General features: G+C 45.9%; 1 protein-coding gene across 7 annotated transcripts in view; it reads right to left on the bottom strand.

Moving 5' to 3' along the window:
* LOC102558012 (ankyrin repeat and fibronectin type-III domain-containing protein 1) overlaps positions 1 to 23,530 on the bottom strand; it is a 607,309-nt gene that overhangs the window by 410,404 nt on the left and 173,375 nt on the right. For 2 of the 7 annotated variants that reach the window (XM_019493064.2, XM_019493070.2), the window contains exon 1: positions 9,886 to 10,312. The exons of the other annotated variants lie outside the window; for them this stretch is intronic. In XM_019493064.2, coding sequence (XP_019348609.1) covers positions 9,886 to 10,043 — 158 coding nt within the window. In that variant the 5' untranslated portion in view covers positions 10,044 to 10,312. Of the gene's footprint in view, positions 1 to 9,885; positions 10,313 to 23,530 lie in introns of those variants that run through there. 7 annotated transcript variants of the gene reach the window in all.

Here is a 23,530-nt window from a genome sequence, read left to right as displayed (position 1 = left end):
GGGAGGACTGGCATCTGCACAGCATTACATACAGGGGAGGAAAGGGTTGAGAGTGAACACACACTACTCCTATGTTTACAGACATATATCTGATTTTGAAGCAAACAGCTTCACCCATCAGCATGTATGTTGTGCAGTGAAACGCACAATAGCCTAGCCCTGTGGCATTCTTCCTGCATACAGCTGCAATCAAAAATGCCAAACCATGAGCTGGTTTCAAGGTTTCACCTCAGTAAGTCTAAAAGTAGATGCTATGGCCAAAATTGACAATCTGTGCCTAGAGCTAAGCTGCTAAATTCATATTTAGGTGTCAGAATGACATGAATCTGATTCTCAAAAGCTGATAAAACGCTGCATCCCTATGAACACTGTGGTATTTACAAGTGCTCAGCACCATGGAAAAATTTCATAACTGGGTGCCAGCACCATTTCATAACTGGGTGCCTACCTATCCATTTTAAGAGTTTAGCTTTTGGCACTGAAGGTTGAAAACCATGCCCTACTTAAGAACTGCCCTAATGTATTTATAGGCAGTGAGGCACTTGCTATCTACTTGAGGTAACAATTTTGATGGGTTACATTCAACCCACACACAATGGCATGAAGCAAACAGCCTGTCTCTGCTGCATTTCCCAGGCAAGGTTGCAAGCAGAGGAGGGTAAATGCTGGATTTCTTGGTGTGGCTGCCCAACCAAAAACTGGAAAAAACAAACAAAAACAAAAAATATTCATGCCCCAAATGTTTACTGCAGCCTGAAACAAAATCTGCCATTGTGTCCTCCGGTGATTTAACCTTGTTTTTGTTACCCTTTCTAAAACCACGTAGGTGCATTTTTAAACAAAAGCAGCATTTCAGAACGCAATCCTGTGATCTCTGTGTGTAACATACCTACACTTCCACTTCTCAAAGATATGGCTTAACAGATCCAGCTTGCAAAAGTATTTCATCCAGGTCATGGGACTCCTCAACAAGCCAGGAATTCAAATGCAGGGCCCACCACTGGAATCCAGGGTACAGAGGCCCACTGGGGATACCTTTCAGCAGCTGGGGGTTAGGGGGCGTGTGGAGAGAGGGTGAGAGAGGGCTGCATTAACCCATACACTATGTCACTACTGCTTGCCCCACCACCAGAGGTGGGTCCAGATCTAGCCCAGATCCAACCTAACAGGCTGGGCAAATTTGATATCCCTGTTTCAGACTGCATATTTGCCTTTTAGATGACATGTGAAACTCCGGCTCTGACCCACTTGTAGTGACTAAAAGTGTACAGAATTTTTTGGACAACGGACAGAGTGTAAAACCCAGAGCCCTAGCCAGGTTCCTACTCAAGTCATTGCAATCCTCCTTTCACAACATGAACCGTTTGCTGTTCACTGCCAATGCACTCAGCAGATGGGATGCAGACCTAGGGTTTCTGGATGTTGCACACCTTAAGCTCCCATGCTGGTTAGTATTTTAATGCCACAATATTAACAACAATGTTGGGTTCAGGGTCTCATTTCACTCAGCGTACTACAAAACAGGAAATTATTTTAAACTTTAATGAAAGACCATTTTAGACTGGACATAATGAAAAACTTCTTTACTGTCTGAGCTCCACAAGGCCTGGAATAGACTCCCCCCAGAGGTGGTCCAAGCACCTACTCTGGACACTTTCAAGAAACATTCGGATGCCTGTCTTGCTGGGATCCTTTGACCCTAGCTGACTTCCTGCCCCTTGGGTAGGGGGCTGAACCTGATGATCTTAACGACGTCCCTTCCAGGTAAAAAGTCAGGCTTCAAAGTTTCATAGAATAAATGTCCCTGTTGGGAAATGTGGCTGCTCCACAACTCTCTTTCTGATCCTGTTTCTTTAAGACTAATACACCTAAAGGGGGAAAAGGAAAAGGAAGTTTCTGTCTGTGAGGTTCATGGTGCCAATAAGCAAATAAGTTCTTGTCAGAGGTCACTCAGCTGATGCCACAAAAGGACATGCACAGAGCAGGCTATCAAATAGAGAGTGATTTGAATATAGAAGACAGGGAAGGGAAGGAGGGAAAGAAAAGTGGGGAGGAAGGGACAGTGCTGAAAGAGGCAAAAAAGTAAGAAACCCATAGGGACAAAGGGGTCACAAAAGCTAATGCAGGTAGTAGGATAAGAATCTGTAGTCCCCGTTTAGAACAGTATTAAATACAATCCAGCCTGTGAATGATTTCTTGTTCCACAATCTCAAGTCTGAGTCGGCTTTTAAAGTTTCACTGTATAACAATGAAGGTCAGTCCTGGCTTGCAGACAGCCCCCACAACTTCAAATGGCATCTCTCAAGCAACAAGCTATCTAACTCCTACTTTCACAGAGGCACCAGGCCTTTGCATCAGACCCAGATGCAGGTTGTGCTCTCTCAGCAATACATACCACATCATCACTGACCCAAATAACACAGATTATGACATCCAAGATTCACTCACCTGACCCTCGACCCATACCATATATGCCATCACCTGCCTACAGTGCCCCTCTGCTGTCTATGCTGGATAGATGGGGGAATCAGAGCTCTTAAATCTTTCTATGAGCAGAATGGGTTTTACAGTTAGCAACATCTCAAGCATGAATGAGAGAAGAGCCACCCAGATATAAGGAAAAGCTTAGCCTTCTGAGGGGAGAGCCACATGCTTGGCCCCCAGCACAGGAGCCCAGATTGGGTGTCCTGGGGTCCTTGGAGATGGCAGGGTGGCACCATGTGTGCTGGGGTCATACCCAAAGGAGACAGGTGGCTTGGGGCCAGTACCACCGTGTAGGCAGTAGAGTTTGCAAGGGTGGAAAGTTTGCCCAGGGTAGAAGGGCTGGGAGCTGTGCACCCTGGAATGCTGGATAACTGCAAATTGGTTGTTATCTCCATGGAGCAGACTAACAATATCCTAGGTAGCATGATCTAGGTAGAATGACTCAAAGATAACCCTTGCCCAAAGTGACATACCTTTAAGACAGTTAGAGGGCACTTAGCACCATTTAACACCCTTAAATGTGTGGATGCTCCCATTTTAAGTGCCTTTAAAATGGTTTAAAGGTAACCTGTAAGTATAAAGAATACATTTTAGATCACCTTTTTTTGCTTTAGGTCACAGCTTTTTGGATCAAAAAGTCAAACTCTGTTAATAGTCTTGCAGATATGCAGAGAAACTGACAGTGTAAAACTAAACCAAAGGGTGAGATTCATAGAATCAAAGAACTGCAAGGGGCCTATAAGATCATCAAGTCCATGATCCCCTGCCATGGGCAGGTGGTAGTTGGGCTCAAACGAGCTCAAAGAGATGCTTGTCCAGCCTCCTCTTGAACATCTCCAAGGATGGCAAATGCACCACCTCTGCTAGGAGCGTGTTCCAGATTCTTGATACCCTTACATAAAAGACGTTTTTCCTAATGTCCAACCTAACTTTTTCCTCAATTAGCTTGTGCCTGTTGGTTCTCGTCCTCCCTAGGGGTGCCTTTCTGAAGAGTTGCTCCCCTAGACCTTGGTGTTCACTCTTGACATATTTGTAGGCAGCTACCAAGTCACCTCTCAGTCTTCTCTTGCTCAGACTAAACAAATCCAGTTCCCAGAATCTATCCTTCAGGCCCCTGATCATATGGGTGGCCCTTCTCAGTACTCTTTTGAGCTTATCCACATCCTTCCTGAAGTGCGGTGCCCAGAACTGGACACAGTACTCCAGCTGTGGCCTCACCAACACCAAATAGAGGGTGAGGAGCACCTCTCTGGATCTGTTTGCAACAATTTGGCTGATGCACACCAGAGCTCTATTTGCCCTGCTAGCAACTTCATCGCACTGTTGGCTCATCTTCATGTTCTGGTCAGCTGTCACCTCCAGGTCCCTTTTAGATGCTGTGCCAGCCAGTGGGCCACCACCCATCGTATAGTTGTGGTGAAGGTTCTTCCTACCCAAATGAAGGACCCGGCACTTGTCCCTATTGAACCTCATCTGATTGCGTTCAGCCAATAGGACCAGTCTGTCAAGGTGATCCTGGAACCTTACCTTATCCTCAGATCTGCCCACATTTCCTCACAGCTTGGTGTCATCCACAAACTTGATCATTGTGCTTTCCACCCCCTCATTCAAGTCATTGAAAAAGATGTTAAAGAGCACGGGCCCAAGCACTGATCCCTGAGGGACACCACTCAAGACAGCCCCCCAGGATGAGGCCATCCCATCAATTACAACTCTCTGGGATCGGCCTCTGAGCCAATTGCCAACCCACCTCACTGTAGACTGGTCTAGGCCAGTACCCTCCAGCTTAATTGAAAGATCTCATAGGAGACAGTATCAAAGGCCTTGCTGAAGTCTAGGTAAATGATGTCACAACTTCACGTCCCTTGTCCAGCTGGTTAGTTACCTGGTCATAAAAGGACACTAGGTTTGTTAGGTATGACCTACCCTCGACAAAGCCATGCTGATTGCTTCTTAATACCCCACCAGTTACAAGCTTGTGGTTGATGGCCTCCTTGATAATTTTTTCAAAGATTTTTCCCAGGACCGGGGTTAGATTAACCAGTTTGTAGTTTGCAGGGTTGTCCTTCTTCCCTTGCTTAAAAATGGGTACCATGTTAGGCCTCTTCCAGTCATTCAGGACCACTCCTGAGTTCCATGACTCTTCGAACAGCTTTGCTAGAGGCCCTGCTATGAGCTCAGCTAGTTCTTTCAGGACTCTCGGATCCAGGTCATCTGGCCCAGCAGACTTGAACACGTCCAAATGTTCTAAGAGTACCCTCACCTGTTTGGACTGATTTCATGTGGACTGTTGTCTTCCCCATATTACCTGGGCCTCTGGACAGGTGAACACCTCCTGCCTGATTTCAGCAACACTGATGTGAAGTAAGTATTTAGGAGCTCTGCCTTTTCGTGGAGATCAACTGTGAACTGCCCCCCCTCCACACCAAAATTCATGCAGTCTGGTAGCCAGGCTCTAGGCAAATAATCTCAGCAGCAGTGAGATGGATGGAGTCCTTCAACCAGAAACCAGGGCATGTTGCATCTGCAACATGATTGACATCTGCTGCTCCAGCCTATGAGCTGCCATGGCAGCCAAGAACCCTTGCTCAAATAAAATCTGTTTTCCTTCCCGTGTAGTCACATAACACACAGCAGTCTGACAGTTCATATGTTGCATTACCCCCTCAGCTAGTGTGCGCCAATGGGGCCCCATGAATTGATATCATTTAGAGAGCTAGCCCATCCATTGTTAATTCCTTTACATTTTCCACAGATGGACAAGTTCCACACAAAAGCAGTTTTCCATTCATTTTTGAGATTGCTTTCCAATGACAAGTGTGCATGCTTCCTTCATAATCTCAGAGTGAGTTCTACTGAGATTCCACTTTCTGCTCTCTTGAGAATTGAGCTGACAAATCCTAACCCTTCCCCTCAGAAGACCTTGTTATCCATTTGATTTAAGTGTTTTTTTTAAAGCCACTGCTATAAACCCTCTCATCACTGAGCATAGCTGGAAGTTTCTGTCTAGGGGAGATATGGAATGAGAACAAGGGGAGCTGTAGGTCAGAATACAGCTCTGTGACTACAGCTCTGGACTGAAAACTTGCTAGGTGCTGCAGGTCATGGGCAGTAATGAGTGCAGGAAACCTGAGCACCACCTACTCATCCACTGCTTTAGCAAGCAGAGGCTGCTCTGGAAAAGCAGCCCTCTACCAAGCTGTGATTTGAGTTCTGCTAATACAGGCACAGTCCCTCAAGTTTGCAAATGCAATACTTTCTGCCTAACCTCTCAGAGACAGGTGAGTTTGCATCCCTGGGCCTATTTAAAAAAAGTAGAAATTTTAAAGACAGAAGGCATCCTATTTGTTAATAAGTGTAAAGTCCCTTGAACATGAGAAGCACCACACAAAACTCATACTAGCTTATTTTCTTTAGTGAGAATGCCAGTTTGAACTGGGTCTTACTGGTCCTGTTTGGCAAACAGGTTTTAGAGCACAGCAACAGGTCCGCTGGTTCCCTAGCAGAAAACAGGGAAGTAGCTGACAGGATTCTAATAGAGTTCTGAAAAGTCCAATACGGGGGTCTGAAAACTAGGCTTTTTTGCCTCTGAGCTAATTTGAGCCTGCAAATAAGGAATCTGGACATCCTATTCCTGTTTTGCCAGCATTATCATTCTGCTATGAAATACGCACAGAAGGCAGCTCCACAAAGCTAAAGAAAGCTACCATATAAAGAGCAGGTGGGGTTTGACAGGCAGAACAAACCCTTTTAGGTACCTACAAGCACATTTTTACTACCTTTGCTTCATATGTTAGATCTCTGAAGGCTTCTAAGTATTCAGAGTTGTGGCCTTGGTGTCACAACAGAAGCTAGAACTAATTAAAGAAAGCATTCTTAATTCTTGTTTCCCAAAATAGATAGGGTTGAAAAAAACAGGCAAAATACCACCCAATCAATTTGGGTGAAAAGTGACAGTTTAATTTCAAAGTGTTCCATGCTTCAATCATAATTTTATTTTTACTTTTGTAATCAATTACTTGCAATCAAGGGAGCAAGGAGACATACCATATCACCAGGTGCATGCAAAGGGCTTGAGCCTCTGCTGCCTTGCGGCGCACAGTAATTTACATATGTCCTGCATGGGATATAAAATGCCAACTACACCAATTTCTTCCCTTGCTGGCAGCGGCCCAGATGTGAAGAAGGGTGGACATGCATGATAATGGAGAATTAAGGTGCAGAGACAGGGACAATGTTCCCCTTCCTCACTGATACAAGCTTGATCTACAGGTGTGAAGTTCTCCACCAAAGCAATGCCATTTAGGATTTAAAAAAAAATGTCATACCCCAGATCAACAACACTGGCCCCATCCACGTGTGTGTGGACATTTGGTTTCCCGAGAACAACTAGCAGTGGCACACCTTGTGCCACTGCTAGTTGTCCCCGGGGAATACCTGTGCCATGAACGGTCTGGCACACAGCAGGTTACCCTGGGTGAGGTAGGGGAGCCTGGGGCTGGCAGTGGGCTGGCCCCAGCAGCCTTACCTGAGATCCTGGGGGCTTCCCGGGGCTGCAGCAGCGGCAATCCTGCTGCATGAATCCTGGCTGGCAGCCGGAATGCTGCTCCAGCCAGCCAGGCTCCAGTTCTGAGTGGCACATGCTGCTCCTGCATGTGCTGCTCTGCTTTTTTTTTAAGAGGTTTTGTTTTTACCTCTGGATACCTTCACCTCCTCCCCCCTACCACACACACAGCTCCCTTGCAGCATGGAGAACAAATGAATGTTCATCTGGAACACGCTCATCTGGACGTGGCGTATATGGGCAAAGGCCACAGTGCAGAAGCAGTTTTACTGGCAACATGTCCTTGTGCCACTATTGCTCCATTTTGATTTCATAACTGGGATAACCTGCCCCTATAGTTACATCCACCCTACCAGCTTCTGCATTCTCAAGTTGGCCAAGGGTGTGAAAATGCATAGTCACCGACTGGGGTTACTCTGCCAGGAGAATCTCCCAGCGTAGACACTACTATAACAGCAAGTACATTCTCCTACTGGTACAGGCTAGCTTGTGGGGGACAAATTGTGGTACCTGTATATTTTGCTGGTATAACATACCTATATCCCTAGACTGATAAAATACCCCACTGTAGATGTAACCTACATCACCATAAAGACAGCTCGAAGATACATCCATACCATCAAATATTTTCCAGTGTATGCAAGGTAACAGAGCCAGGAAGGTAAATTTCCATCTCTCTTGGAGGAGATCCCTGTGGGAAGGCAGAACAACCCAGGGCACCATTCCTCCAACTCCAACATCTGGAAGTCTGTAACACCCAAGACTGTCTTCCCACTGTATGGAGGTGTGGGGGGCAGTAGGATAGGGAGCAACAAGGTTATGGAGACCCAGTGACCGCACCAAAAGGAAGCTCCATCAATGGCACAAGCTTGCTCTCTACACAGCCCTTGGTTTATGTGCCCAGCTGCAACAAAGCCATTTCCCAGCGCTTGCAAACTTTTCCCCAACAAAACCTAAGCATCCCCAAGACCAGACCTGAACCAGTGCTTTAAAGAAATACAGGTTGATATCAGGTATGCCCTGAATTTACATTGAAGGAGGGCATCAGAGGAGTAATCAGATCTTCTCTGCTCTCTCCTTAGTTTTACAAACTCATGATCCAATCTAAAACTCCACAGCTAGGGACAAGCACTCTAGACTACAAGATGGGGGAAGTGGTTAGTCCTATCCCCTGTATTCTCCAGGTGAACCTGGTAAATGGCTGGTGGCAACAGCAGCACATAAGGTCTTGTTGTCTTACCCTTGCCATGCAGAGCAGAGAATTCAGGAAGAAAGTTGTAAGAGAAAGAATACACACACAGTGATCCGAAACAGCAAGATGAGTGAAAGCCTATCATCTCATCTGCATAGATACTTAAACACTGAGCACAGGATCTGAGTGCCTGGGTTTCTTGCAAGGGAACTGTAAGAGATGCTATAGCACTATTTCATTTTATACCATGTCTCTCTTGCCAAACCCAACATGAAGTTGATGAGAACTAGACAGCTGTACGTGGGGAACGATGAGAAACAAAAGTGCAAACACAGGAGAGTGCCCCACCCTCCATGCACAGCTTGTGTTTGGAGCTGGAAGCCCTCCAGTGATATTTTCTGCTGCACAAAGCTGGCATCCATCACTAGCACCTCTCCAAAAGACAAGTCCCACACACAGGTCAGAAGGTGAGTTTTGGGGAGAGATAGTTGATCAGAATGTCACTGACGTTCTGTGCTCCCACCCAACAAAAAAAGCATCCATTTTAAATTAATATAAGAGAAACAATAGTAGCAAAGGCAGCAAAGACCCCATCAGAACTCACCAACAAACTGCTTGAACACTCGTGGTAAATAAATCACACACATATGCACACAAAGCATTTTCCACATGCAACACAACCAAACATGTATATCATATCCCCCGTGCACTATTCCTTATACATCTGGGTTGCCTTGGCATCCCCAGGCATGATCCTAACAGCCCCCCACTCCCACTGAAGGCTGTATTGAGACACGGAGCCCAGCAATTTTAAACCAGCCTGACAACCTCTATATGCAAACACAGCTTCCTTTATTGATGTACACTGCAATTACAAATGACCTGGGATGAAGTGAACTATATGTATGCCTGTGTCCTTCGTAGGGGGGAGGGGGGGCAAGAGGAGGGGGAGTAGAAATTTCACCACCTTTATCCTGTCCCCAAAATGAATATGCAGCTCTTTGCACCAGCAAGCCTTGATGCCCATTAGGACCTATGCAAGGAGGTTAATGGCACTAGGTTCCCCTCAATCTCAGCAGACGTGGTATGTCTGCAAACAAGAGACTCCATTATCACTCCCACACACATACACTCTTTGAACTTAACCTGTTAAACAAGCCATTGCTCTTTGTGCAAAGCATACTTGGCTCTCAGTGCTCAGAGTTCTAGTTAAAAGGGTACCACAGCCATTTACATGTTACCTACAATAGCTTTAATATAATGTAGTTGAGAGAACAGGTGCAGTAGTCTGATACAAAAAAAGACAGACAAGGAGAAAAGAGCAAGTATGCATGCATGCAATTACAGAACTGATGTCTGAATTGTGGTTACAACTACAACTCATTCCCAGCTGAGAACAGACACTGATGCTCAGCACCTGGTCCATGCCGACCCCAACGACAGATGGAGTCGTGTGTGCAGTAACAAAGACACGTAGCCACCATTTATGCCACCATGCCCCAGCCCTCACCTCAAGTTCCCATCACAGTAATGACGGAAGAAGAATGCCTCCCCTTCCTGCCTCCCCTGAGCACAATGACCCACAGACACAAGCACACACACAGATGTGCCGGGAGGGAGCAGTGGATTTCTGTCCTTCCAGTACCTGCATTCATTGACACTACAGCAGTAGCTGCCACTGCGCCGGCCACTCCGCCGCTCTGAGCGGAACTCGGTCCTCGACTTCCTCAGGCTGAAGTACTCCGTGAGCTTCCCAAACGAAGACATGGCACCAGAGGTGTCGGAGCGGGTGCGTGCGTACATCCGTGTGCGCTAATCCAGACGTGCACTCACACATGCTAGAGCCTGTGTGCATTCACCACCCCATGCATTTCACCAGTGAGGGGCGAGGCAGGGAAGGAGTGCTAAGAGTCAGAGAGAGAGAGAGAGAGAGCACAAGGCAGGAGGAGTTTAGTAAGGAATTACTTGTTGGACGGTCCACAATTTGTTGCATGGCGACATGTTTCAAATGGAAAAGGAAGAAATAAAGCCCAGTGCATTAGTAATCAGTAAGAAAAATCCAGGGAGAGAGTGTGCTGCTGCTTTTTACTGCAGCTGCTGCAGAACTGAATTAGGGAGAACGAAAGAAAAAAAAATCCCCTCTGGAAAGAATCCCTGGCAGTGACGGCATGTATTCACAGCTCCTGCTGTTAACAGCAGCTCATCGCAGACACACTGCCACATTGGAAATAGATTAACCTGACCTCTAAGGATGCCCACAAGGTGTGGAAGGCATCCCAGGTCTCCATTGCATTTTCCCTTGGACAACAGGGATGTGAAGAGACATCATCAAACTTAGTGGAAGCTGATAATACACACGCACTCAAAGGGAGCAATCTGTCTATATATATTTCCGATGAGTCCATCATCAGGTTGTCTGGGCACTAAAATAAGCTCCTGGCACGCTTATTCCTCTTGCAGCTATTCAGCTCATCAGTTTTTGCCTTCTCTGTTGCTTTCTGATGCAGAAGCCACCCCCCAAAGATAAAATCTCAATAAACTATTTTCTGGTTTGTCACCAACTGCCTGAGTGCGGGGAAAGACTAATGCTTCTAAACCCAGTAAAAACAATATGCACAATAACCGAAGTCTGCACTCTGACCCTCCAACACCTTAAAAATGTCGACAGCAAGAAGCAGCAGCCACAGTCAGATACACGGAACTCTACAAATCAGAACAAAAATCTTACTCCAAATTCTTGCTCTACCCAGTTGCATTTGTGTAAGCATCTTCAGGGTCTCTCACTAGCTCTGCTGAGAGCAGAGAGACAGCTATGGGGGGACTTCAAAAACTCACTAGAGCCCCATTAAGCAAAGATGGATTAAGTCTGAAAATGCAGTGAGAGAAATGCACTTGGTTGAACAGAGAGAAAAATACACATACACATACATACAAACATGCAAATAATACACTTAAGATATCCAAGAAAATGGTAGAAAAACAACACTAACTTAAGTAGCAAATCAGCAAGCTGCCTTTGTGTCCTTATGTTCCCTCCGTTGCAGATGCCATATTAAAAATAAAATGTTAATTGCTATTTTTCTGCCTACAGCCATCCACTGCAAACAGAACCTACTTTCAATGAAGGAGGAGCGTCCAACACTGCAAACCTGCTGTGCAATTTTTCTGAATCCTGATTCATTCCTCCCTCCTTTTCACTTGGGTTCTCATTCATGCCTCTATCTGGATTAAATGCCTAAAACAGCAGGGTATACAATACCAAAAGGAGAGGCTACCAGCTGCTCCCCAACTACAGCACAGCCACTGGGAGTGAGCCAAACTAAGCTCTACCTGAGAACTGATGTACAGCCCCTTTCACACTCCTACATACCAGTAGGCTACTTGCAATTGTTAAAAGCAACTGTCGCGTTTGGGGTCATTCTTTTTGGGCTTTTTTTTTTTTTTTTTTAAACATCCCTGCTCCTTGCATCTCAGCTCCAAGAACTGACATTATTCCAGCAGAATAAAATAAATGACTGAGTCTGCTTTCCTCTAAGCAAACCTGTGAACAAAGCAGTAATCACCAGTACACAATCTTCCCCTCCTGATCCACCATAGGCTGGGCTTGTTGAGAGATGCCTGAACATTATTACAGTAAGAACAGGGAAGGGGAAGGTGGGGGGAAGAGGGAAATAAGGAGAGAAGGGGGAAAGAGGAAGAAGAGGTGGGAAGGAGGAAATAAATAAATAAACAGACAGACAGATAATTGACCCAAATGACTCCAATGTGCATAAAGCACCTGCTGGCTCCTTTCAGCCAAGCAGCCTGGAAAGGTTTTGTCGTGGCGGTAAGCAGCGGCAGCAGCTACGGCAGCAGCGACAGCATCTCCTCTGCAGTCTCTGAATGAATCTGCCTCCTTCTCTCATCCCCCGCCCCTTGGCATGCCTGGCAGCAGGTAGAAAAACCTCCAGAACACCTTCTCACTCCCATGAACGTCTAATGAGAGGCGAGTGTGGACTGGAGAACCTGTTTGCTTCGCCCAGCTTATGTCTGGAGAACCTCTCTCACTACTGCCCGCCCCAACAGAGTCTCCATCTGCCTGGATGGGGCAGGAATTCTTTTCAATCACTTCACATGCTGAGAGATGGATTAAGACAGTGTGTTTGCTTGAGCTCGCTCACACTCTCTCTCTTACACACACACATAGTAGCTTACTTTTTACCCCTCTTATCAGCTGCCAGATTACCATCTTCAATGACATGCAACAGTTCAAGGGAGGGCCAAAAGAACAGAATGGAAGTGGAAAGGGGGATGAGGAGGCAAGATGAAAAGCAGCTTAAGGGGAACAAAAAAAGAGAGAGAGAGAGACTGACACAGAAGGGGACAACTGTTTTCCCTGCACTAAACACGAAAGCCATAATGCCAGCTCTCTGTAGAGGCAGCCAGGGTTGCAGGAAGTTTGCATAGCTTTGGAGGATTATGATAATGGTTACCTGGAGCAGAAGAAATGATGTGCTACTGAGCTGCACGGAGGGCAAAGGGGGAGGGGTAGTAAAAAAAAACAAACTAAAAACCATACACCCCAGCCAGGCTTGGGGAGTGACTAGAAAAAGAAAAAATAAACCAGACAGTAGGCCTGTGCAAAACACCTAGTATTCGCTTCGGATTCGGGGGACAGAGATTCGATTCGGTGATATGAATCACTGTCCCAAATTGATTCGGCCGAATCTGATTCGGAGATTCGGCTACTGCCAAATTGGCCGAATCTCTGAATCTCCCAAGCCCCACCCCCCGCTCGCTCTCCCAGCCCCACCTGCCCCAGCACCCAGCTCTTTGAAAAAAAAGTGCCGACTCATAGGCTGCTGCCCAGCAGGGAGCCGATCCCCGCTGCCCCCACTGCCCCACACTGCATGGGAGGCTCTACCACGAGCCCTCCAACCCCCGTCCGCTCTCCCAGCCCCCCCATGGCTGCCCCGCCTGCCCCAGCTCCTGGCCCTTAAAAAAAAAAAAAGAAGCCCTGACTCACGGGCTCATGCCAGGCAGAGGAGTCAATCCCCGCTGCCCCCCCACTGCCCCATGCTGCGTGGGGGGGCTCTGCCATGAACCCCCAGGAGCCCTGAGGCTGCTGCAGTGCGGGGCTTTTATTATTTTTAAGGGCTGGGAGCTGGGGTGGGCAGGCCAGCCATGTGGGGGGTTGCAGGAGCGGGAAGAGGTTGTGGGAGCAGGCAGGGCATGGGGCCTGGTGGGGGTTCCCCCATGTCACTCTCCCCTCCCCCCACTTACCAGCATGGAGTCCAGGTCCAGCTCCCTGCTGCAGCAACCAGGGACTGCCCGAATCGCTAAAGCTCTCCAAATCTTTTCCAAGTCGATTCAGACCTTTTTATTCGTCCCCTGATTTGATTCGGATTTGGAGATTCAGCCACCGAATCAGGCTGAATCTCCTCCGAATCAAATCAGCACCCAAAACTTCGCACAGCCCTACCAAACAGACTAGGTTAATTTGAGGTCCCCTCATAATTCTCTGCCCCTGCTCGCTGATGGAAGGGCAAACAGGCAATAAAGCCTTCTCAGGAGAGCTTTCCTCAACTGGCTGCCCCCTGCATCTGCAAGGCTAGATTGTTTCAGGGACCGGAGAGACATTTTGAAGGGTTAAGGTATGTGGACAAAGAAAGAGACATCCCATGGGTAAACTGTAATGGTCTGGTGACGGAAGCCTGCAAAGGAGCTTTGCCCAGCCAGAGCTTGCTCTTGGATCTCTGGGCAATGGGAGCCTGTTGCAAGGTAGGTGAAGCACTCCCCTAAATTGTCACACAACACACCAGCATGGAGGGGCTTGAAACTTACCTTCCCCTCTAGCCCCAACAGCCTTGAGTTTAGAGAAGGGGGAGGAACACGTACAGAGCCCAAGGGATTTGAAAGTACCCAAAAGAAAGGGACAGAAAAGTGCCTTACTTTCGTGGCACCCAAACCCCAATCTAGCCAAGGTATGAGATGACAGAGGTCTGCTCAGCAAGGGGGAGGCACATATCTCACCATGTAAATCAAATGTGGCCAGCTGTTAGAGTTTTACCATGAATATCAAAACATTTGACGCCTTCTTTCCTTCAATTCCCTTCACCGCCACCCCGCCAAAAGTTCTGTCTCCTAGATTCATGTTATTATGTGTGACTTTTGGCTTTCACTTAAATTAAAAGCTTCTAAGCCTCCTATTTGTGAAACAAACCTTAAAATTGTCACCCCCAAAAACGCCAGCACTGGAAATTAAATGAACAGAAGCCAAGATTTTTGTTTTGTTTAAAGTTTCGCAATTTTGTCAGGCCTGATGAACAATTTGGGAATGTTTTGAATTTAGTAGTGCTGTAAACACCATCTCCTCCTTCAAAAATCAAATATCCTACATTTATCATGGGTTTTAAATGGAGAACTCCTTTTTGGGGGGAGGAGGATTCTGGACACCTGCTCACTTTTTCTGTCCTCTTCCATGCACGGACTTACAAAGAGAAAAAGAATACCTAACGGAGGCTGGGTTTTTGGTTGTAGCCATGCTGGTTGAAGGACATAGGCAGGAATAAATAGTTCTTTGAGCAGATGTGGTATCCTCCCTACTGGAGGGGCTCACAGCCAAGTACCATGTACTGGACCCCTCTGCAACAAAATTAGAGGGGAAGTGGCTCTAGGCAGGCTCAGAAGCTAACAGATCGATACAGATTCTCCTCAGAGTCCTGAGGTGTAGCACAGCCTTCAGAATGCCCATTAAGGGACTAAATGCAGAACTGCCTGCATACACGTAAGGCTATTTGGCAGTTTTGCACTGTCCCCATTTTCACTCAGTCCCCCGCTCTGGAACAGCACCCCCACACATGCTGCCCCACTAGAACTTGAACAGCCTCCACACTTCTAGGAAGCTGCTTCTAGCCCTGCCCCAAAGTATCTCCTTTTGCCTTCCCTTAGAAACAGAAGACAACATAAACTGCTGCCACAGGGCAGGAAAAGGCTACTGTCACCACAGAATCAAATGAGGAAATGGGAAAGAGGAGTACCCAGTTTTTACCCAACTGAGCAGCAATGGTCGCTTTCAAATTTTCTATACTCCACATCCAGAAAGACTAAGGGGAGTGCTAGAGATCCCATCAAGGGGAAGCAACATGTGAGATTTCTAACACCTTCGTCAATCCCTTTTTATTCCATCCCAACCACAGGCACTGAAAAATCCCTCTCAGGCAGAGCTGGATTAATGCACAGGCAAACTAGGCACATGTCTAGGGCCCTGAGTGAAGAAGGGGGCCAGTTGAGCTTATTTTACATATTATAATTATTGAGTGAAAAAAGTAGGGGCCCACAAGTTTGTCTAGGTTCCACTAAAGGGTTAATCCGGCCCTGCTTTCAGGCACCATTTGCAGAGATCTGTACTATCCAACCATACCACATCCATCAATGTGAATAGATGAACCTCTCAGGTTACCTGTCCTGATGCATCATTTGTCTTTGGCCCGTGATTCTAGTTCTCCCTGCTCTCATTGTAATATGAAAGGCAGAATGATCCCAAAAGTGTGTTTGATCTTTGAAGTTTCTCATGTGAGTGCAATATGCTTTGCTTTGTTTATGAACTCTTGGGAGGTCATATGCAGGAACCCCTCTGCTTCGAACTTCTCTGTATCAGCAAACTGACAGATCTCTTGCTAAACCATACAAGTGATTTTTTTCAGATATTGTAGAACTGTCTCTCTAATTCCACATTCCAAATCTATTATTTAGAGCTGCGCACAAACTGACACAACAGTTAGCTTTGTGTTTGTAACTGTGTGTTAACAATAAAATGAAACAGTTTCTATTTCAGTAGCAGCAGTTATTAGTTAAAACTGCAGCATACTTTTGAGACATATTGTACAAAGTGGAAATATATGAAACACTGATATACAAACTTATTCAGTACCTGAGCTCTCCATGTCAAACAAGGTACAAACTGCATTCACCCACATAGAATACCAACACTTAAAAAATAGCCACTTTTAAACATGCTAAAACAACTCTCTTTTTTTATTTGGGATGCTTTTGCAAAAAAAGCATAATGTTCTAGGGGCTGAATTTTGCCCTGTTTGTTGCTGTGCATATTCTAATTAGAGCAAAAAAAATGAACACACTAATAAAAAGTATCTATTTTTAATGTATGTTTTTGCCAATAAATACAAGAAGACGACAATATACATGAAAAAAAACCATGATTTCCAAAATATAAATTATGACAGGCTTCTCTAGACAGAAATCTTAAGAACCAACTCAAGCTAGCTTGTATCATATCAGCACATCTGAGCGGCGCACATTCCTTTTGTTTGGATAATTATACTGCAAAGGTCACCATTAATGTTTGGCATGACATGACAGTAAGAGTTGGATGAAACTGGAACAGACATGGCTTTCCAGGGTCTGAGGGGAGGCTGACATGAATGGAATGTGGAGCCAGATATCCCTAGCACTATATAACAAAGATTTCAAGAGGCTTTTCTCTTAACTTATTCTGTTCTGTGAAGGTTTGGACAAGGTAGGTAGGTCCTGGTGCTCAAAGCATCAGTAAGCAAAGCTTGTATTAATTTTGTTTTATTTTTATCAAGCATGGCTGTGCCAAAAGCCAAAGAGTTCCAAGGCTACAAGAATAAGGAGAAGCCTGATCTTCTTCAAACAGGAAAACCCTGTCATACAATAATTGGCCCATCAGGAGGAGGTCAAGTCCCTGCTCTAATCAGTATCTCATAGATTTCATAGACATTAGGGCTGGAAGGGACCTCGGAAGATCATCGAGTCCAGCCCCCTGCCCAAAGGGCAGGAAGTCAGCTGGGGTCATAGGATCCCAGCAAGATAAGCATCCAGTTTGCTCTTGAAGGTGTTCATTGAAGGCGCTTGAACCACCTCCGGTGGCAGGCTGTTCCAGACCTTGGGGGCTCGGACAGTAAAGAAATTCTTCCTTATGTCCAGCCTGAAACGATCTTGTAGTAGTTTGTGACCATTCAACCTCGTCATCCCTTGGGGCGCTCTGGTGAACAAACGTTCCCCCAGATACTGGTGGTCACCCCTGATAAACTTGTAGGTGGCCATCAGATCACCCCTGAGCCTGCGCTTTTCCAGGCTAAAGAGCCCCAGGGCTCTCAGCCTGTCATCGTAGGGTCTGCTTCCCTGACCTCCGATCATGCGCGTGGCTCTTCTCTGGACTCTCTCAAGCTTCTCCACATCCTTTTTGAAATGTGGAGCCCAAAACTGGACGCAGTACTCCAGCTGCGGCCTCACTAAGGCCGAGTACAGAGGGAGAATGACGTCCTGGGATTTGCTTGAGAAGCATCTATGGATGCAAGCCAATGTTTTGGTCGCTTTACTAGCCGCAGCATCGCATTGCAGGCTCATGCTCATCTTGCGGTCAATGATGACCCCCAAGTCTCTTTCTTGCATAGTGCTAGCCAACATAGTACTGCCGAGCCTATAAGGATGCTGCGGGTTTTTTTCCCCCAAGGTGAAGAACCTTGCATTTATCGGCGTTGAACACCATCAGATTCTCGTCCGCCCACTTGTTGAGCCTGTCCAGGTCAGCCTGGATCACCCGCCTGTCTTCTGGTGTGGATGCTTTGCTCCAAAGTTTGGTGTCATCGGCGAACTTGGCCAGTCCGCTTCTGACTCCAGTGTCCACATGATTAATGAAGATGTTGAACAGTATGGGTCCAAGGACAGAGCCCTGGGGGACCCCACTGGTCACAGGACACCACGATGAGTGACTTCCATCAATTACTACCCTCTGGGTCCGACCACGGAGCCAATTTTCCAGCCAGTGGATCGTGGAGGACCCAAGGCAACAATTGGCCAGTTTCTCCAAGAGGCGATCATGGGACACCAGATAGAAGGCTTTTTTGAAGTCAAGATATATGACATCAATCTCTTCTCCCTTGTCCAGCTGATAGGTCACCTGGTCGTAGAAGGAAATGGGATTGGTCAAGCAAGACCTACCCGCAACAAACCTGTGCTGGCTATCCCTTAAGATGTTGACATCAGCCAGTCCATTAAGGATGGCCTCTTTAATAAACTTTTCTAAGATCTTCCCCGGGATAGAAGTCAGGCTAATGGGCCTATAGTTAGCTGGATCCACCTTCCTCCCTTTCTTGAAGATAGGCACCATATTGGCCTTCTTCCAGTTTGGATTCCTCCTAGAGAACTGTGGGATTTTTAGTCTAGATGGTACTAAGTTGTGATGCCACCTGAGAGCAAGGCCTGCTGGAGAAGGGAGTATCACAAAGACAAGTCACTTTTCCCATGCAGGAGACAGCTGGACCCTGCAGAGAAGGTGGTTTGGGAGGTTGCTAAGATCCATTACCTGGTTCCTACAGGAGATGAAGTTTGCAAAGAAGTCTTTAAAAAGCTGACTGGCCAGCATAGGAAGCAGACTGGGGTGAAGGAGTCCAGCAAGAAAGCCAGAGCTGTGAGATAATCCAACATGGAATACCCCAGGAATGGCAAATGGAGAGGAAGTAGGACAATTATGTCTTTCATAGATTTCATAGCTTTCTAGGGTCAGAAGGAACCTATTAGATCATCAAGTCCAACCCCCTGCTCTGGGCAGGAAAGAGCGCTGGGGTCAAGTAAACCCAGGCAGGTGTTTGTCTAATCTCCTTTTGAACACCTCCAAGGTAGGGGAAAGCACCACCTCTCTTGGAAGCCCATTCCATATTTTGGCAACTCTCACCATAATGAATTCTTCCCAATGTCCAATCTCAATCTACTCTCCTTCAGTTTATGGCCGTTGTTTCTAGGAACCCCGAGGGACACCGTGGTAACCAAAGCATCCCCTATTCCCTGCCGACCCCCCTGATGAGTTTGTGGACAACCACAAGATAATTTCTCAGCCTTCTTTTGCGGAGGCTGAAGAAATTCAGGTCCCTCAGTCTGTCTTCATAGGATCTTACCTGCAGACCCTCAACCATATGACTAGCCCTCCTCTGAACCTTTTCCAGGTTATCCACATCCCTCTTGAAGTGGGACGCCCAAAACTAGATGCAGTACTCCAGCTGCAGCCTCACCAATGCCTCATAGAGGGGAAGTAACACCTGCCTAGACCTGCTTGTGATGCACCTACTAATGCAAGAAAGAGTGTAGTTAGCCTTACTTATTACCTCGTCACATTGGTGACTCGTGTTCCTTTTTGCGTCAACTATTACTCCAAGATCCCTTTCCACTGCCGTGCTACTTACAATGGTACTTCACAGTCTATATAGGTGTATTGGCAATTCTTTCTCCCCAGGTGCAGCACTTTGCACTTAAGTTTGTTAAATTGCATCCTACTTTGATCTGCCTGCTTCCCCAGTCTATCAAAACCCACCTGAATTTGCTCCCTACCCTCTAGCGTGTTTACTGTACTCCACAGTTTGGCGTCACCTGCGAATTTGGACAGAGTGCTTTCTACACCCTCATCCAAATCACTGGTGACAAAGGTATTGAACAGTACTGGTCCAAGGACAGAGTCTTGGGGGACACTGCTGCCCATATCTCTCCAGGAAGAAACCGACCCATCCACCACCACTCTCTGTGTTCATCCCATAAGCCAGTTTTTCACCCACCTGACTGTGAAATAATCCACACCACAGCTACTTGGTTTACTTGTAAGAATTGGGTGCAACACTGTGTCAAAAGCCTGTTTAAAAACCAAGTAAATCATATCTACACCTCTACTCCTGCATCTAAGCACTTTGTGACCTGGTCATAAAAATAGACCAGGTTAGTCACGCGGGATCTGCCTGCTATAAACCCATCCTGGTTGCCCCTTAACATTGTTTTACCCACTGGCCCCGCACAGATGCAAACCATACTGAGGTGCCATGTGATCAACTGGCAAAAGTTGCACAAATCTATTCAGCACTAGTGAGGCCTCACCCAGAGTACTGCCTCCAGTTTTGGACCACATACTTCAAGAAGCATATATGGATAGACCGGAAAACATTCAACAGAACGCAACAAAAATCAAGGGCCTGAGAAGCATAAGAAAGCATTAGGTTTATTTAGTCAGCAGAGAAGACTGATGGGGGATTGGATAGCAGTCTTCAAATACCTGAAAGGTGATTATAGAGAGGATGGAGGTAGGCTTTTCCCTATGGCCACAGGGGACAGGGCTAGGAGCAATGGCCTCAAGCTGCAGCAGAGGAAATTCAGATTGGAAATTAGGAGGAACTTTCTAACTTTGAAGCTGGTCACATTTTGGAACAAGCTACCTGAGAAATTGTGGAATTTCCATCCTTGGAAACTTTCAAGAGCAGGTTGGACAGACACTGGCTGGGATGGTTTAGTCAAAGACAATCCTGCCTTGAGAGCAGGAGGCTCGACTAGATGACTTCATGAGGTTCCTTGCAGCCCTACTTTCCTATAATCCTGTGACCTGTGATCCAGGGTACCCAAGGGAAAAACCAGGAGTAAGGGCCACAAACTCCTGGAAGATCGATTCAGGCTCAACATTAGGAAAAACATCTTCACAGTCAGGGTGTCCAGACTGTGGAGTAAGCTCCCTCCAAGGTGGGTGCAAGCATCTACTCTGGAAATCTTCAAGAGGAGACTAGACAGTCACCATGCTGGGGTCATCTGACCCCCAGCTGTCTTTCCTGCTTGGTGCAGGGGGCTGGACCCAATGATCTTCTGAGGTCCCTTCCGGCCCCTTACAATCTATGAATCTATGACCTGATGAGGCAGCTGTAGTTCAAGAAGCAGAAAAGATTACATGGACCTTGGCACCAGAGAGAAAAGACAGTTTCATTTTCTGGACAGAGTTTGTGCACCTCGTGGAGAAAGAGTCTGAGGAAACCTCTGCCCAGAAAGACAGCTAGCTTTCAAAGCTGCGTGGGTGATGGTTCTCAAACAGGCTATATTATCCCCCCTCAGCACTGATGATGCCAGCAGTACACTCCTTAAAGTTTTCTGGAAACTGTCATGATCTAGTAATGAGGAATTTGGAAACATCTCATCCCTGATGTGCATATATAACTAATAGATGCTTAGGGTATCTAAACGTAGACCAGTGATTCTCAACCAGGGTGCCATGGCATACTGGAGTGCCATGACATCTTTTTAAGACAGCCACACAATATTGGCACTGTTGCATATGCAAAACACCTGCTACGCATGATTCACAAGATAAACCCAGAGGTTTCAGATAGGAATGCACACTGTCAAAAACATTCTAACCTGTTGTGGTCTTGATGAGTTCTTTGCAACAGAAGAATTGCTCTCTTTTTTTTTTACTATGAAAAAAATAATAAGTAAAAGCTAAGAGCTGACACCTTATGAGATGTGCTTTGAGTCTAATGAGGTTGAGAACCACTGACTTAGACAGTTATATACTATCTTAAAATACATTTAGTGCTTGAGGAAAAGATTATGAGCATAATTCACCGTAGTATTAATTCAGTCTTATTAGTGTAATATGAATGTATAAATATAAAGAGTTTCAGGAGAGGTCAAAAACAGGGTCTGGTTATGCAGTCAGACAACATGCACTAAGAGAAACTGCCACAAAAAATGCAAATAATTACTACAACCATGCAATGAGGCAGCTAGAGATACAAAATGTCTGATGCTCTGATCCTGAAAATACTTATATGAGTAGCCCCACTGAAGTAAGCAGAAATATGCACATACTTAGAGATAAGCATTATCAAAAGTTTTGGCTGGAGTGGAACCCACAATGGGGAAAAGCTCAGACTGCATGTCCCACCGTAGCAGTTTGTGGCTTATGAACACTTGTCATTTGTAGCAGGAACAGGGAGGCAGGAGTCCATCTTGAAGCAGAATCAAGGAAGGAAGAGGAAGTGGGAAACTAAAATTTCCTGAAAGTTGGGAACATGGGGTCTGTAAATGGAGGAGGGCAGAAGAGAATGGGAGAACACAGGTTATGGAAAAAGGAGATGGAAAAGTGTGGATGGGACAAAGAGAAAGAAGATGGAAGGAGCCAGCAGCAGCAGAAAAGGAGACTGAAAACAGGGAAGGCCACACAAAGGAAATAAGAAGTGCACACAAAAGAAAATATCTTGGAAGTTATTAGTAACACATTTGTATCAGTCAAAAAGCATGGGGGTAAAGGGATCCTGTCCTTGGGGAGTGCTGGAGCCCAGTATTCAAAATCCATACCTTCGGGAAAAATGAAGGCAAAATTGTGTGACATACTCAAGTATGTATGGTTATCTTGTCATCAAACTGCCTACTATAGTAGGAATAAAAGCCTTACTGCTACTGCCTTTCAAGAGCATGCTTTCTTTAATCCCAGTAATGGAGTGTTGTTCATTTTCATTTAAAAAGTAGTGAGTTTCCAGTCACCAGAGCTGCAGAGAGAAGCTTGAGAAGGTGAATCCTAAAGGCTCTCACTGAAGAGCACATGCAAGGGACAGAGGTTGATTTTTTTTTTTTAAATCTCATTCCCACAACACTAGAGAAACTCAACCCATGACTGCTGAGATTGGCAGCACTGCATTTTGTAACCCATATGCCAAAATGTTATTTATTGTATTTTTACTTCAGCCATCTGTCAGGTCCACAATACAATACATTATCCAACCCTGGCTGTCTAATCAGGCAAAAAACAGAGGCATGAACCTCTCTCTTATTTCTGCATTTCTGTTGCTACTTTGAGATCCTCCAGGCACAGCTTGGAAGCATAGACATGGCCAAAACCACACATGATTCTTTTAAAGTGAATGATTTCTTTTTTAACTAAGAGAAAGTTCAACCTGAGTTTTGAGCCATCTCTCAGTTTCACCTGAGCTGATTCACCCGAGCTGATTCACCCAGCTCTAGATTCTATAAAGAAGGTACTCCCAGTTTATGTTGATTTTAATGTTCACAACAGTCACATTCTTATATGGATTAACAGACTCAGTACCAAAAAGAGAATCAAATTTAATCCAACAGAAAGGATGAGGCACATACATAAACTCTAAATAGTGCTGCTATTACTTCAGTTTCCAATTGTTTTATAAAAATACAACCACAGACTTTAAACAGACTCAAAATATTGCTGCCTTAAATTTATGCTGCAAGCTGCCAGGACTCGACACAAATTAAAATCCACAACATGCTCGACAAATGAGACTACTGGATATTGCAACCACCCTACAGTAGACCTTGCTCTATCCCTGAAGCAGCCCTCTTCCAAGCCTGGGGGCTTCCTTTGCTGAGTGTCTCTATCAACCTCAGGGAGGTCTCTCAAGAAACAAGGAACCATTTAGGACTTAACTTGTCAAAGTATATTCCTCCCAGAAATGTATCTGAATCCAGCATAGACAACAGCATAATAGGGC

Source organism: Alligator mississippiensis, chromosome 13 (genome assembly GCF_030867095.1).
Source record: "Alligator mississippiensis isolate rAllMis1 chromosome 13, rAllMis1, whole genome shotgun sequence".
Lineage (NCBI taxonomy): Eukaryota > Metazoa > Chordata > Crocodylia > Alligatoridae > Alligator > Alligator mississippiensis.
The sequence above is the reverse complement of the archived record's forward strand: the minus strand, read 5'-3'. Positions and strand labels throughout refer to the sequence as shown.